General features: G+C 44.0%; 1 protein-coding gene across 23 annotated transcripts; it reads left to right on the forward strand.

Moving 5' to 3' along the window:
* Nucleotides 1-47: 47 nt before the first annotated feature.
* On the forward strand, nt 48-16,839 carry LOC109868975 (cyclin-dependent kinase 11B). 23 transcript variants are annotated; one of them, XM_031804035.1, is made up of 21 exons: nt 48-118; nt 758-794; nt 1,181-1,288; nt 1,759-1,898; nt 2,054-2,232; nt 2,361-2,505; nt 2,978-3,117; nt 3,257-3,391; nt 3,502-3,600; nt 3,811-3,915; nt 4,042-4,116; nt 4,316-4,542; nt 4,762-4,852; nt 6,386-6,507; nt 6,725-6,830; nt 7,126-7,247; nt 7,460-7,567; nt 7,993-8,109; nt 11,160-11,308; nt 15,263-15,452; nt 15,663-16,839. In XM_031804035.1, exons 4-21 carry the CDS (start codon nt 1,843-1,845, stop codon nt 15,753-15,755), a joined length of 2,259 nt encoding a protein of 752 aa, XP_031659895.1. In that variant the 5' UTR covers nt 48-118; nt 758-794; nt 1,181-1,288; nt 1,759-1,842; the 3' UTR covers nt 15,756-16,839. The 23 variants fall into 23 exon arrangements, with proteins under 23 accessions (XP_031659895.1, XP_020314350.1, XP_031659888.1 ...); XM_020458760.2 differs by having other exon boundaries at nt 60-118; nt 1,181-1,314; nt 2,939-3,117; XM_031804030.1 differs by having other exon boundaries at nt 60-118; nt 1,181-1,314; nt 2,364-2,505.
* The last annotated feature ends 412 nt before the right edge of the window (nt 16,840-17,251 follow it).

A 17,251-nucleotide genomic window follows, 5' to 3' on the forward strand; every position in this document is an offset into this window, starting at 1 on the left:
TTAGCTTTCTTAGCTTTAAAAACCAGCGAATAAATCTTAACTGGAAGTAAAACCTTTAGAAGAAGAAGGAAGCGTTTGAGTCTTCCGGTTGTCCAAGATTGCGCGGAGTATATTTCAGGTTTGTTTAATAATTTGTAATGCAAAGGATTAAAAAGTTCAGTTAACCCACTTCAGATTTATTGAGAGGAGGCGAATTTCAAATATACATTTTCTCCTGGAAAAAAACTAAAACTTATTGTCATCAGCGCCTTAATTTCTCGCCAATGCTAATGTTAGCTTATTAGCATATGTTAGCACCTGACCAGAGCATCTCTATATATATGGCTCTGACTGCAACGGACTAGCTTACTGGTTTCAAGACGCATGCAGCTAGGTACACTTTCAGATGTTAACTAACGACCGCCACGGGTTAGTATACAGTAGCTACTAGTAATTGAGAATTTAGCTTACACTACCGTTAGATGTAAGATATAGTACGTTAATTGGTATCACGTAACGTTTAGAGTTGGTTTATTTATGACAACGGGCCTAGTTAGCTAACTAATGAATTACAGCTAATTATGCTGTATACTTATAATGTAAGGAGTGTCGGCGAGTAATATTTCATAGATTCAGTTCACATTTAGCATTACACAGTGCGGTTTCACGCAACGTGTGTGTAGATCTCTCTATTTGACTTGGACGTATGACTTCTCTCCCCCTTCTATCACACTGACGTTTTCCTTCCATTTTTGGATTTTTTTTAATTTTGTACCAGTGAAACTGCTATGGATAAGATACGAGGCGCTACTCAGGTAACAACCGAAATTATAGGCTACAAACTTGAGCCTCCTCTCCCATACAACCCTTATACGATGGGACCTTTTTTTTTCTATATCCTGGGCAAGACCCATCTTGACTATTATAACCCATCAAATTCTTATTCGTACAACCCTCTTGTCCCGAGGTGTGAAATAGTGTGTGTGTGTAGCTATGTACACCCTTGCGCAAATCATGAAACGCATGCATTGAACTGTGGAATGTATTGTCCAAAGGCTACATTCAGGCCTACATCACCTAATGAACAGAAATGAAATATTTGCACATGAATACCACAGTTGCCACTAACATGACACCAGTGCACACTGCTCTTCCATTGCCCTCCATGTTAGTCTGAAGCAGGGGGTCTCTGTCTCTGTAGCAGGCGGTGGCGAGCGGGTGCTGATGGGGGACGAAAAGGACACCTGGAAAGTGAAAACACTCGACGAAATTCTCCAAGAGAAGAAACGCAGACGGGAGCTGGAGGAGAGTACGGAGCCCAAACGTCTGAAAAATGTAAACGGAAGAGAGATTCTGTGGTGCCCCAAACTGACCCTAGTACCCCCTATACACTTGGGGAGATCTGAAAAGAGATTGGGATAAGGAATGTGGAAATGGCTCCACCTTTCCCCCTGATAAACTAGGTGAAATGTTTGCCATATTGCTTCCACACATCCGATAGCTCAGATCTCCACCTGACGATGGTCTAGGGGTTGATTTGGGGCACATTGTTTCTCTTCCCCCATCAGAGGATGCTGGTTCCCATTTTGATTCGATCATGTTTATCTAAATGTATCACAGACTAGAGCTATACCTGTACCAGTGACTCAAACTTTATTGTAATCTTACCATATGTGCAATCAATCATTGTTATGGTTACCATACTGTTTTTTTTTTTCCCCCTACATGTTTTTGGGGGGGAATGGGTATAATGTCCCCTCTTTCTTATGTCTTGTCCAGTGCGTTCCGTGCCCTGTTCCACAGACGGATGATCGGGAAGCCAAACGGGACACTCCGGAAGAAGGAGAACTACGGGATAAAAAAATGGAAATAACAATCCGGAATTCCCCGTACATACGGGAAGATTCCACAGAGGACAGGTAAAGAGGATACGAAAAAAGAGCTGTGGGAATTAGGGTCACGTTCAGGCGGGCCAGATAATGGAGAAAAAATGTGTTTCAAAACTGAACTTATTCCTTTTGAATACATTTTCTCCCATTTTTGTCCCAACTGAACGCCACCCTGCTATGCACAGGGGCAGCCTGTTTGTTGAGTCGTTGGCACTAGACAGTCTTCCCAATTCCAGGGGAGAAGAGGATGAATCGCTGGCAATAAAGCCTCCCCAGCAAATTACCAGAAAAGACAAATCTCACCACAGAAAGGAGGAGAAAAGAAAGGACAAGAGACGCCGCCGCAGTCACTCTGCTGAAGGAGGTACGTTGCCATCCTGGGACGTGTATCGCTGTAGAATGCTTCATAGGGACTGGATCATGTAGTGTTAAACTGTATTTGTGCATATGTAGCACCTATTAGCACTCTATCACATTTTGTATTTATCACAGCAGCAGGGAAACGCGTTCGGCCCAAAGACAAGGACAGGGAGAGTGAGCGCAGAAAGCGGCAGTGGGAGGAGCAGGACAAGGCCCGGCGAGACTGGGAGAGGCAGAAACGCAGGGAACAGGCCAGAGCACAATCCCGCAGAGAGAGGTGACCACCGACTACTGTGACCATACACACACATAGTTGGGTGTATTAGCGTGGATTGTATTAGCTAATATGTACAACAGAACAAATCACTTGTGTTCAAACGTATGAAGTTCTCAACATGTCTGTTAATCAGTGGCATCTCATACTGTACACCTGTATCAGAATATGACCCCCAAGAGTGGGGCAAGTTGGAACAAAAGTTTCAAGAGCAAAGACTACCCAAAAAAATACATCAGCATTTTTTTATTAATGCGTATCGCCCCACTGTCTTGTGATGTCATATTGCTTAGTCTACTTTTAAACTGGCAGATCCTCAAACAATCACTGCTCAGTCATCACGTTTACTGTGCAGTTACCTGTCACACTGTATACTGTACTCTTCCCTGAAGCAGACATTAACGGTGTGGGGTGGGTGGCTTTTGGGTTTCTGGAGAGCTCCTGACAGGATTCCCCCGTCTTCCCCGGACTACAGGGACAGGTTGGAGCAGGTGGAGCGCCAGCGTGAGAGGGACCGCAAGCTCCGCGAGCAGCAGCAGAAGGAGCAGCGTGAGCAGAAGGAGAGGGAGAGAAGGGCAGAGGAGCGCCGGAAAGAGCGCGAGGTGCGCCGAGAAGGTCAGGCTTCACAAATGCATATTCGCACACACAAGGTTAAAGTTTTTGCTTTAGTGTGCGTGAATGATGTACGTCTTTTGATGTATGTATGGGCACGCTGTTGGTGAAGGAAGCTACATCTGTTGTCCCCCTCTGACAGTTCCGTCCCACCACCGTGCGCTGCCCGATGAGTACGGTGACAAGCCCAAACAGAGCCACCGCAGTCGCAGCCCCAACCCCAACCAGACTCCCCGGGATAGACTGGAGCAAAACAGCGAGCCACACAGAACTGGTGGTGAGACTAACCAATCAAGTTGTTTTTATAAAATATTGCTTTGGTGGTAGTTGGCTTCAAAATAAATTAAATCCATGACTTATAATTGGGTGCTTGTGTTTGTTGTCCAGCGGCAAAGGATGAGAAGCCTGAGGACAAGGACCTTCTCTCTGACCTCCAGGACATCAGTGACAGCGAGAGGAAGACCAGTACAGGAGAGTCCTCCTTAGGTAGACACACTCATTTACAGTCGCAACATACCCCACTGTCACTTTACACCAGATTGGCATAACAAAAAAGGAATGAAAACAAAGCACACTCCTACTGATGTTTAATCAGTAACAGAGTTCTGTTATAGATATTCAGTCAAGACACTTCTCCTTGTGTTATGTTAATGTGGGTAGTTTGCCGGTGACACAGAGTGGATTTTTCTTTCCTAGGTTCAGGGTCAGGCTCTGATGATGAGGAGAATGATGATGGATCTAGCAGCGAGGGAGAGGAAGAGGAATCGGGTTCGGGCTCAGGAGAATCTGACCAGACTGCAGGTCTGCTGAATTTATGTCTCTGTTATTGTGATTGTGTGTGTGATCGTGCGCATGTCTTATCCTGGACTACCATTACGATGTTGTCACGGTGACATGGCTTGGACCCACCCATTGTCTGTGTTTCAGGTGACGTGAGTGAAGATGAGCGGTCTGAGGAAGAGTTTGAGGAAGAAAGAGAGAACAGCAACCATATTGCCCCAGGTAGGCATTTCGTACTCCATTTGTCTGGTGGCAGTCATTTGAACATGTATTATTATGTCATGTCTAAGAGTAAAGTTTGTTTTGACTGGTCTTGAAGCTTGTTTATCTAAAAATGTTAGGAGGTATTCTCAACCAGCTGCTAGATGCTATTTTGTCCTGTTTCTATAAGTTATAACTGCCCCTTCATTAACCATCCCAGTGCCTGAGTCCCGATTTGACCATGACACTGAGGAAAGTGGAGAGGAGGAGGAGGAGGAAGAGGAGGAGGAGGAGGAGGAAGCAGGGGAGGGAGATGTCACCCCCCAGTCGGTGTCTCACTCCCACTCAGCCACCCCTGAACTTGAGGAGAACTACATCCCTGACTCTCCTCCCATCTCCCCGGTGGAGCTAAAGAAGGAGCTGCCCAAGTACCTGCCAGCTCTACAGGTCTGTGTTTGGCAGCACACCACACCTGGGTCAAATACATGTTTGTTTTATTTCAAACACCTGAGGTGCGCTTGACCTAGCTTACCATGTATATTGGGGCCCATTAGAATATTCCAAGAAATGCTCAAGTATTTAACAGAAAACCAAAACATATTTGACCCATACCTATACACACATGCAAATCGTATAGAGACGTATTGATTGACATTGGTTTTCCAGGGGTGTCGCAGTGTCGAGGAGTTCCAGTGTCTAAATCGTATCGAGGAAGGGACCTACGGTGTGGTGTACAGGGCCAAGGACAAAAAAACTGGTACAGTGCATTCGGAAAGTATTCAGACGCCTTCACTTTTTCTACATCTTGTTACTTTACAGCCGTATTCTAAAATTGATTATATTAATTGTTTTCCTCATTCTACACATGTATTAAAAATTGAAGAACAGAAATGCCTTATTTACATAAGTATTCAGACTCTGCTATGAGACTTGAAAATGAGCTCAGGTGCATCCTGTTTTCATTGATCATCCTTGAGATGTTTCTACATCTTGATTGGAGTCCACCTGTGGTAAATTCAGTTGATTGGATATGATTTGACAAGGCACATACCTGTCTATATACGGTCCCACAGTTGACAGTGCATGACAGAGCAAAAACCAAACCATGGGGTTGAAGGAATTGTCTGTAGAGTTCTGAGAAAGAATTGTCGAGGCACATCTGGGGAAGGGTACCAAGAAATGTCTGCAGCATTGAAGGTCCCCAGGAACACGGTGGCCTCCATCATTCTTAAATGGAAGAACTTCGGAACCACCAATACTTTTCCTAGAGCTGGCCGCCTGGCCAAACTGAGCGATCGGGGAGAAGGGCTTTGGTCACAGAGGTGACCAAGAACCCGATGGTCATCTGAAAGAGCTCCAGAGTTCCTCTGTGGAGATGGGGAAAACTTCCAGAAGGACATCTCTGCTGCATTCCACCAATCAGGTCTTTATGCTAGTGCACAGACGGAAGCCACTTCTCAGGAAAAGGCACATAACAGCCCTCTTGGAATTTGCCAAATGGCATCTAAAGGACTCTCAGACCAGGAGAAACAAGATTCTCTGGTCTGATGAAATCAACATTGAACTCTTTGGCCTGAATGCCAAGTATCACATCTGGAGGAAACCTGGCACCATCCCTACGGTGAAGCAAGGTGGTGGCAGCAGCATCATGCTGTGGGATTGTTTTTCAGCGGCAGGGACTGAGACAAGTCGGGAAAGATGAACGGAGCAAAGTACAGAGAGATCCTTGATGAAAACCTGCTCAGGACCTCAGACTGGGGCAAAGGTTCACCTTCCAACAAGACAACGGACCTAAGCACACAGCCAAGACAACGCAGGAGTGTATTCGGGACAAGTCTCTGAATGTCCTTGAGTGGCCCAGCCAGAGCCCGGACTTGAACCCGATCAAACATATCTGGAGAGACCTGAAAATAGGTGTGCAGCAACGCTCCCCATTTAACCTGACAGAGCTTGAGAGAGGATTGGCAGAGAATACAGATGTGCCAAGCTTCTAATCGCTGCCAAAGGTGCTTCAACAAAGTACTGAGTAAATGGTCTGAATACTTAAGTGATTTTTTTATTACGTTTGCAAACATTTCTAAAAACCTGTTTTTTGCTTTGTCATTATGGGGTATTGTGTGTCAATTGATGAGGGGAAAAAAACAAATCAATTTTAGAATAAGGCTGTAACGTAACAAAATGTTGAAAAAGTCAAGGGGTATGAATACTTTCCGAAGTCACTGTGGGCTACCTTGCAATCGATTTCCAATCCCTGGACTCGGACACACTAAAACACACCTTTCCCTTTCAGATGAGATTGTGGCCTTGAAGCGTTTGAAGATGGAGAAGGAGAAAGAAGGTTTCCCCATCACGTCTCTGAGAGAGATCAACACCATTCTGAAGGCCCAGCACCCCAACATCGTCACTGTCAGGGTGAGGAGCATAGAAATGCATATTGGTATTCTATTTCTATGGTGAGCGGCACACACCTGATTTAGAGGAAGCCCCCCCTCCAATATTTAGACATTTATTTTGTTTAGCTCCTTTCATCTGAAAGTGTAGCACAAATTCAAGTAAAAAAATTGATAAACGAGCAATGTATACTAGTGATAGCTGAACTCATACTTAATCCCGTTTTCTCCCATGTTAGGAAATTGTTGTTGGAAGCAACATGGACAAGATCTACATTGTTATGAACTACGTGGAGCACGACCTGAAGAGCTTGATGGAGACCATGAAACAGCCTTTCCTGCCAGGTAATTTTGTGGGATACAGTTTGAGTTGGACTACATGCGGTATGCAAATGTCCACCAGCCATTTTCCCATATCATGTGGCTAGGTAAGTGGTACTCTGTTTGGAATAGAATGAAATGAAACATGTTCTCTGGTGGGTTCCCTTCGTTTACCTCGCAAATATTGTCATGCTTCTGTGGTGAGCATACTACCAAAAGGGTTAGTACTTCTTCCCAGACGATGTGGTCTGGGGTTTAAAGGATTGTTCTAATGTTTATGAACTCATGTCTCTTGTTTCCTCTTTTTCTTTGGCCTCAGGTGAAGTGAAGACCCTGATGATCCAACTGCTGCGAGGTGTTCGCCATCTCCACGACAACTGGATCCTCCACCGCGACCTGAAGACCTCCAACCTGCTGCTCAGTCACAAGGGGATCCTTAAGGTGCCATAGATGTTTTGTATTATGCTATGTCCCATTTATATTAAAACCACTGTGGGTTGGGAACTTCAGATGACGATTAGGTCATCCATGGCTCAGATAAAGAAATTCTAGGCTCTAGGCTTGTTGATGACAACAAATAATGATGTTAATGTGCGTGAGAGGGTGTGCTTGCCTCATAGGCATCTTTTGAAATGTTTGTTGCGCTCTTCTAGGTGGGGGACTTTGGTCTGGCCCGTGAGTATGGTTCTCCCCTGAAGCCTTATACACCTGTGGTGGTGACATTGTGGTACCGTTCTCCAGAGCTGCTGCTGGGAGCCAAAGTGAGTCAGAACTTGATCTGGAATCAGTTTACCCTCTCCAAATCCTAATGATGAATGAGATTACACACCTGTATTCAGAGACACAAGAATACTGTCAGAATACCTCTGGTCTACAAAGACACAAAGCAACTGAGTCAAAATGTCTCAAACATCAAAGACCCTCTACATTCAAAATGGTGCCATTCTAAACCCTAAACAAGTCCCTGCCTGACTGTGAACCTTACCACACCCAGACATCACAACACATACTTCGTACACCTTCAAATATTGTAGAAGTATGGTTCTGAACATATCCCAAGACTACATACACATAGCACCAAGTCAAAGCTTGTCATCACCCAGACTAAACACTCCAACCCAGACTCATGTAGTGCTGTCTGTTCCTTGGAATACTGTGGTTTTGGCGTGTGTTTTTCTCTCCACAGGAGTACTCCACAGCTGTGGACATGTGGTCTGTGGGCTGCATATTTGGAGAGCTCCTTACCCAGAAACCTCTCTTCCCTGGAAAATCTGAAATCGACCAAATTAACAAGATATTTAAGGTTAGCTAATTTTGATCAAGAAGTCCCATTTTACTTCATACTGTCTGGAACGTAATAGCACTTTACCCCACTCCTACAGTACCAGTCAAAAGTTTGGACGCCGCAACTCATCCCAGGGTTTTTTCTTATTTGTACTATTTTCTACATTGTAGAATAATAGTGAAGACATCAAAACTATAAAATAACACATATGGAATCATGTAGTAACCAAAAAAGTGTTAAACAAATCAAAATATATTAAAAATTCTTGAAAGTAGCCACCTTTTGCCTTTGACAGCTTGCATGCTCTTGGCATTCTCTCAACCAGCTTCACAAGGTAGTTACCTGGAATGCATTTCAATAAACAGGAGTGCCTTGTTAAAAGTTAATTTGTGGAATTTCTTTCCTTAATGCGTTTGAGCCAATCAGTTGTGTTGTGACAAGGTAGAGGTGGTATATAGAAGAGAAATATTTGGTAAAAGACCAAGTCCATATTATGGAAAGAACAGCTCAAATGAGCAAAGAGCAACGACAGTCCATCATTACTTTAAGACATGAGGGTCAGTAAATCTGGAACATTTCAAGAACTTTCTTCAAGTGCAGTCGCAAAAACCATAAAGTGCTATGATGAAACTGGCCCTCATCAGGACCGCCACAGGAAAGGAAGACCCAGAGTTACCTCTGCTGCAGAGGATAAGTTCATTAAGAGTTACCAGCCTCAGAAATTGCAGCCCAAATAAATGCTTCACAGAGTTCAAGTAACACACATCTCAACATCAACTGTTCAGAGTGGGCTGCTTGAGTCGGGCCTTTATGGTCAAATTGCTGCAAAGAAACCACTACTAAAGGACACCAATAAGAAGAGACTTACTTGGGCCAAGAAACACGAACAATGGACATTAGACCAATGGAAATCTGTCCTTTGGTCTGAGGAGTCCACATTTGAGATATTTTTTTTTGTGAGACGCAGCGTATTGGACTGGATGATGTCCGCAAATGTGGTTCCCACCATGAAGCATGGAGGAGATGTGGGGGTGCTTTGTTGGTGATACTGTCTGATTTATTTTGAATTCAAGGCACAATTAACCAGCATGGCTACCACCGCATTCAGCGATAAGCTCTCCTCTGGTTTGCGCTTAGTGGGACTATAATTAGTTTTTCAACAGCACAATGACCCAACACACCTCCAGGCTGTGTAAAGGCTATTTGACCAAGAAAGATAGTGATTGAGTGCTGCATCAGATGACCTGGCCTCCACAATCACCCAACCTTAACCCAATTGAGATAGTTTGAGTTGGACCACAGAGTGATGGTAAACTAGCCATCAAAATCAAGTCAAATTGTATTTGTCACATGCGCCGAATACAACATACCTTCAGTGAAATGTTTATTTACAAGCCCTTAACCAACAATGCAGTTTTAAGAAAATAAAATGTGTTAAAGTATTTACTAAGGAGCAACAATAAAATAACAGTAGCGAGGCTATACACAGGCTATATACAGCAACGGTTAGTCGAGGTAATATGTACATGTAGGTAGAGGTAAAGTGACTGCATGGATAATAAACAGAGTAGGAGCAGTGTACAAAATGTAAAAATTGGGGAGGGGACAAGGCAAATAGTCTGGGTAGCCATTTGATTAGCTGTTAAGTCTTATGGCTTGTTAAAAAGCCTTTTGTACCTAGAATTGGTTCTCTGCCACTGCTTGCCGTGTGGTAGCAGAGAGAAGGTCTTTGACTAGGGTGGCTGGGGTTTTTGGCAATTTTTTTGGTCCTTTCTCTGACACCGCCAGGTATAGAGGTACTGAATGGCATGAAGCTTGGCCCCAGTGATATACTGGGCGTACGCACTACCCTCCTGTAGTGCCTTGCGGTTGGAGGCCGAGCAGTTACCGTACCAGGCGGTGACGCAACCAGTCATGATTCGATTGTGCAGCTTTATAACATTTTGAGGATCTGAGGACCCATGCCAAATCTTTTCAGTCTCCAGAGGGGGAATAGTCATTGTCGTGCCCTCTCCGTGACTGTCTTGGTGTGTTTGGACCATGATAGTTTGTTGGTGATGTGGACACCAAGGAACTTGAAGCTCTCAACCTGCTCCACTACAGCTCTGTCGATGAGAATGGGGGCGTGCTCGGTCCTCCTTTTCTGTAGTCCACAATCATCACTTTTTTTTTTTTTTATCACGTTGAGGGAGAGTGTTATCCTGGCACCACACTGCCAGGTCTCTGACCTCCTCCCTGTAGGCTGTCTCATCGTTGTCAGTGATCAGGCCTACTACTGTTGTTTTGTCAACAAACTTAATGATGGTGTTGGAGTTGTGCTTGGCCATGCAGTCATGGGAGTACAAGAGGGGACTGAACACGCACCCCTGAGGGGCCTCTGAGGATCAGCGTGTTGTTACCTACCCTTATCACCTGGGGGAGGCCCGTCAGGAAGTCCAGGATCCTGTTGCAGAGGGAGGTGTTTACTCCCAGGGTCCTTAGCTTAGTTATGAGCTTAGAGGGCGCTATGGTGTTGAACGCTGAGCTGTAGTCAATAAATGGCATTCTCACGTAGGTGTTCCTTTTATCCAGGTGTGAAAGGGCAGTGTGGAGTGCAATAGAGATGGCATCTTCTGTGGATCTGTTGGGGCGGTATGCAAATTGGTGTTGCTTGACTCGAAGCCAGCTTAAGTTATTTAGCTCATCTGATAGGCTCGTGTCACTGGGCAGCTCGCAGCTGTGCTTCCCTTTTGTAGTCCGTAAAAGTTTTGCAGTTTTTTGATCTCCCCATAGGGTTGCAGAGTTAGGAATATAATATAGTCGGATTAAATGGATTTAATTTGACGTCACAATCTATTTTTCAGAAAGGGACTGCGGTTCAATGACCCAGTCTCTTTTAGACAGTGTGACATAACGGTCTTGTCTGTGGCGCTTGTCTGACTGGGCTAAACCGTAAAACTCAGATTAAAAGATGTGGTCTTGACTGTGCTCCAGTACTCCTCACTTAGCAGTTCTGAACATACCAGACAAAATGGTGACCACCCCTCATATACACATAATAACTCTGTGTTGATGCGTGTTCTCACCAGGACTTGGGGTCGCCCAGCGAGAAGATTTGGCCGGGCTACAACGAGCTCCCTGCCGTGAAGAAGATGACTTTCACAGAGTACCCCTACAACAACATGCGCAAGCGCTTCGGAGCCCTGCTTTCAGACCAGGGCTTTGACCTCATGAACAAGTACGTCTACTCAACTTCAGACTTGCACTTACCCCTAACCATTTCAACCGCATGGTTAGTTACAACACTATTCATTACTAACCTATTAAAAAATGACCTAACTCACCTTTACACCAAACCTCAGACTTACTTGAAATTCAACCTCAACTGAGCAGTGTATCTAAAGTGAGAGAATGCATTTTTTGTTGTTGTACCTAATTCTTAATTTTCCATCAACCTGAAAGACTATTGTGTGTGTCTGTGCCGATGTGGTCTTTACTCTTTCAGCGGGGGGTTTAACATCAGTATTGCTATGCCTTGATGTAATCTGTGTATGCTGTCAGGTCTGCCCTGTGATATGCTCCACATGTCTTCTGCTTCAGTCACTGCACTCTTGGCAAGCTGACTATAAACAGGATGGAGAAGTAGCGTTTTGGCATTGCATCAAAGTACCTCAGCCCTCCTCCAGACCTGTGTTTCATTTCACAGCGTTGTTTTTTTTCCATCTTGGCTTGCGTGTGTCTCACAACTGCATTAAAGCAGGGCATATCATAAATGAATATGCTAGGATATTTTACACGCAACTGACCGAAGACTGAACACACTCGCATCATCGGCAAAGAAAAGTAGCAGGCGAGCCAGCAAGATGGAGAGAGGATGAGGGAGGCAGAAAGAACCGTGCGCATATTGTCTTGGTAATCTGTATCTCGCATATTTACCAAAGTATCCTCAAGTTCACCTTTATTTAAATACACAACTTTCCCTAGGAATATGTTTTGTCATAACAGCACAGTGACTTAGTTTGTGAGAGATTGTTTTTCAGTTTTTCTAAATGCTAACTATCTCAATTTTGTTTAAACATTCACACCCCTATTATTTGCGTCACACACCTGTAATGGGTGGCCATGTATGGCCATGGGAGGGGTTGGGGTCAGCTTTTGGGTGAACTTTGACACCAGTCCAACTGAGTGGAATGCTGCAGCAGTCACATGACCCAGGAAGTGCAATGACCCCTGGCCAGTGGCTGCTAGCCGTCTCATTAGACCCTGACCCCCTGTGAGCTATGTTTGGACTGGAGGCTGGACCTCCTTCAGCCGCAGAACTGGACTGGCGTAAGTCTATTCATTGAGTGTGTAGGCTTTCTGGGTGGATATGGCAGTCCTGTTTCAGTTTGGAACATCACACTCCTCCATGGCACCAGGCTGTAGGGAGGAGTTTAGTGCTGTGACCTGAATGATGACCTTGCAGATGAAGTATGCATCTCAATTAGGGATGTCCCTGACACAAAAAAAAAGTTATTTTGACCAATCCATTGGTATTTTTTCATATATTGACACATCCTATGTGTTTTAATCAAATCAACTATATTCACTGACCTTGTCTGATGCTTTAAGCACACTGTTTGATTAAATAATTAAGACACACATGACTAGAGGGAGTCCGACCAGCAATTGATTTGCGCTGTGTAAAAATAAGACTGACTGACCAGCACCCGTTGTCTTTCTCCTCCCTGTTAGTGACCACCATAGAACATCAGTGTTTATCACGCTGTCCGTGTTACTGAAGTTGCAACATAATTAGACATTTCTGACTGAGAAAAAATCTCTCATTTGTTTAGGAAAAATATTCCTTATTCCCTCAACCCCCGCTCTCTTTTACGTGACATGTGTATGCATCGCGTGCACATGACCGAATAGCTATTCGCACAGGATTAGTATTACTAGAGAACGTTGGTTATGTAATTATTACTACAGAATGTCTGTTATTCCAGAGGACAATTCAGACGTGATTTTATTTCCAAATTGCCCCCTGTAATTATTTTTTTTTCAATATACTGACAGTTATGACGGAGGTTTTTATTCTAGCCGTGAATATACAGTATTTCAACATGTCCAGGTGATAACTCAAGCTTGGTTTGGTTTAGAAACCATCTTTTGTGTGGTGTCGCGATAATATTTACATTGAGGAAGTGTGATCATAATCGTTAGGATATTTTAGCGTTCTGCAGTACGTTCTAAATGCCTCCCAGCCTTCAGATGTGAGCTGAACAGTGCATTTTAAATCTATGGATGAGAAAGTCTTACGCTTAGATCACACCTAGAGTCACTGCGCAATAGTATGCAGCATCATCTGGATATGTATGCAACAAAAGTTCAACATTCACCTTCTGCTACCAGTTCTGTCAAGCCATATAAGCATACAGTTTGACGCATACGCTCGATAAATCCAACGTACGCACCACACCGAACGCACTGCAACTGCGTCTGCAAGGCAAACACAGCATTTAATTGGAAATGAATGTAATTCTGGTGTACCAAAATGTAATGACTTTGGCAGTGTGATTTTAAGCGTAAATTTTAACATCAAGGGTTGCATTAAATAGGTGCAATTTTGATGCATTTGGCAATATTCAATTAATATGCACAAAACATATAAACAAAAGCATTCACTGTAAACATTGATAGGCTACATGTCGGCCATTTCAAATATAATTTCTGTGAACTACTTACATTTATCGACTCCGTTATTGTTTTCATGCGCAAAACCGCAAGCAACACTTGTCAAACTTTCTCACCTGTCAAGACATTTCTCTCAAAACACAAGGATGTTGATTAGCACAGGTCTAGTATTATGAGAGGACTTTGGAGTTTGACAAAGAACAGTAGGCTATTCTGGCTGGAATTGTTACTCTCCTGCCATGTAAAAATTACTGACGTGGATTCAAATGGAACTAAAATTTAAATTTTAGATGTGGTGTTTTGTGCTCGTGCACAATTTGTTACCCGACCTCCCCATTAAAACTAATCCAGTCCGAATAGGGCACAATGGGGCCTGACCTATAGCATATCGTAAAGTCTACTACTTATGATCCTAATAATACTAGTAATAACAATAAGGAGATCAAGAAAAAAGAGCGATATTAATATTTAGAATAACATTTTGGAACACTGTAAACACTAAATGATAAATAATACCATAGAGGCTGTTCTAAGGGAAAGTGTAAATCCTTTATTACAGCAAAGATTGTTTTTTTTTTTTGCTGAATTTGTGAAATTGTTTACTTGACATGTTGTTGCATTGGGGTTGGCGCTCACGGAATCAGTAGGCTATTAATCAAACAGGCAACAGAAGCAGGACCTGTCTTATTTCTGTAGATATATTGATGATGTATAAAGCCAGGCATATTTAACAGGTCTATAATCAATAACCTCATTAAGTTGGGGTTTTCTCTCATTTTTCATCGACAGGGCAAGGGCTGTTTTCTCGTCTCATTCTGCTGCTGCTTCCGCCGCATTGTTCTCAATACCATTATGCTGATTAACGTTGCTATTAGGCACATAGCAACATGGTCTAGGGAAAGGCGCCAATTCCACAGCGCACAGATGTGCTTCTGAAATGAGGACAGCGACCACTATCCAACGCGGTAGAAGGCACATTTTGTTAGTGTTGCACCATTGTCCTTATGTAATGTAACCGTATACAGTTTCAGTAGCATATGTTGTAGACTAATGCGACTGTGCCATCCTCACAGCCTCCACAATAGATCAGTCCACTCACAGGCGCAAAGCAGACAGGTGTGTTGTACACGACTTTATTTAAAACATTTTTGCTACTGCTTAGCTAAATAAATCTTGGTCGATCAAACAATCAACCAGTCGACTAAATAGGGTCAGCCCTAATCTCAAGAGTTTAAAGGGGACTTCTTCTCATCGGCTTCTCTCCAACTTCTCCGATGTAAAATAACTCTTGGAAGGTGTTCAATTCAAAACAACTTTATTAATCCCGGAAGGTCAATTTCATTGTCAGGCTTGTTGCTTTCACTTACCCTATGTGTTCAGATGAGATGAGGGAAAGTACACCGCTTTAGACTATGGAGAGGGACCCCATGTGCTCTATGAAAGCTTTAATGCAGAAGTGCTGCTGTTTTGAGTGACCTCTGCCACTCCTGGCCTTGACTTTTTCCCTTTCCCCAAGGTTCCTCACCTATTGCCCCAGCAAGAGGATCCTGTCGGATGAGGCACTGAAGCACGAGTATTTCCGGGAGACGCCGCAGCCCATCGACCCGTCCATGTTCCCCACCTGGCCCGCCAAGAGCGAGCAACAGAGGGTGAAGAGGGGCACCAGCCCGCGCCCCCCCGAGGGAGGCCTGGGCTACAGTCAGCTGGTGAGGCTGGGTTGAACTCTACATCCCTATGCTGACCAGGGTTTAACATCTGAGCTCAGTTTCTGTCATACACAGATTATAGACCTACAGCACTCTGTAGTCGAGACATCCTCCCACTGCTTACTACATCTGTTTCAAGAATACATTATTTCCGTGGCATAACAGCAATGTACCTCATCAGCTAACGTGTGTGGCTTGTCGTCTCTCCAGGGTGACGATGACCTGAAAGACACCGGCTTCCATCTGACCACCAGCAACCAAGGGGCTTCTGCTGTGGGCCCAGGGTTCAGCCTCAAGTTCTGAGCTGCACATGGAGGACAGGACACCCTGTGTATGCAAAAAGAGAGACTAGCATGGTCACCTGACCAGACAATGAATCATGGGACATGTAGGTTTTAATGTGGCTGGGCTTATTGTGGGAATGACCTCCGGTGTCAGGGGTCAGCTTACTGCCCTCACTGTGACCTTGTGAGGGTACAGACTGGTCATTACATGACATGAACAACGGACAAATCCGCTTAATGTCTCTTTCCATATGGATGAATCCCAACAGTTAAACAGTCACTTCTTTTAACATTCTCAACTCTGACAAGTGCATCGAAACCAAACTACAATTTGTCAGTAGCTTAGCTCATGTTGGCTTTTTGTTTTGTTTTCCGTCTTTTTTTTTTTTACACTGCGGAAAAGGACCAGATTTGAAGTGGTTGGTATTTTTTGAGTACTGGAGCTACTGTATAATAATGAAGCAGCGTTAGATCCATGTCAATCCATCATATTGTAAGGACTTAACTGTGACTGATGGCTAACATACTAGGACATGTTTTTGCTAGAAATAAAATGTCAAACTCTTTTGCTGGCATTTATAAATGCTGTCTGAGCTAAGCAAACAGCACCACACACTGCCTGCCAAAGAAAAAAAGAAAGGACGTCGAGTCCAACACAAATTCCAGCCTTGAACCCGGCTCTATAGTAGCCGTCCAAGAGGGATGTCCTCCTTTGCCCTGCACACTATGTCTCAGTACATTCCAGGGGAAAGAGCCCCTGATTGTCTTTGTTATTGAAGTGGCTCATGATTTTTAAGACTAAACCATCAAGTTATTTGATTTCTAGCTAGAGGAAAATGAACCTTACATTCTCATTCTTGGGATACGGCTGGCTGCTCGGACTAGAACAGTTGAAAAACTTTCCCTCGTATGGGTACTCCTTAGAATCAGCAGAAATTGACATGCATTAATCAGTTTATCTGCGAGTCCCCTCTAAAGCCCTTCTGTGGACTACTACACCTGATGTGTCAAATGAGTAGGCAAAGCATTGTGGCCACCTAAAGGATAACTAAACTAGCTGGATGTCGCAGGTGTTTCATATCTAAATAAAGGTCGAAACAGTTCATATGACTGCAAACAATGTTTTTGGTTTACGCATTTTCGATCCAGAGCGTCCCAAATATGGTGACATGTCTGGTGAGTATGCAGGCCATGGAAGAACTGGGACATTTTCAGCTTCCAGGAATTGTGTACAGATCCTTGCGACATGGGACTGTCCATTATCATGCTGAAACATAAGGTGATGGCGGCAGATGAATGGCACAACAATGGGCCTCAGGATCTCCTCACGGTATATTTGTGCATTCAAATGAATGTAATTGTGTTTGTTGTAAGTAGCTTATGCCTGTCCATACAATAACCCCACCGCCACCATGGGGTACTCTGTTCACAACGTTGACATCAGCAAACCGCTCTCCCATACAACGCCATACACGCAGTTTGCATCTGAAACCGGGATTCATCTGAGAAAAGCAC

The sequence above is a fragment of the Oncorhynchus kisutch genome, linkage group LG24, assembly GCF_002021735.2.
Source record: "Oncorhynchus kisutch isolate 150728-3 linkage group LG24, Okis_V2, whole genome shotgun sequence".
Taxonomy (NCBI): Eukaryota; Metazoa; Chordata; class Actinopteri; order Salmoniformes; family Salmonidae; genus Oncorhynchus; species Oncorhynchus kisutch.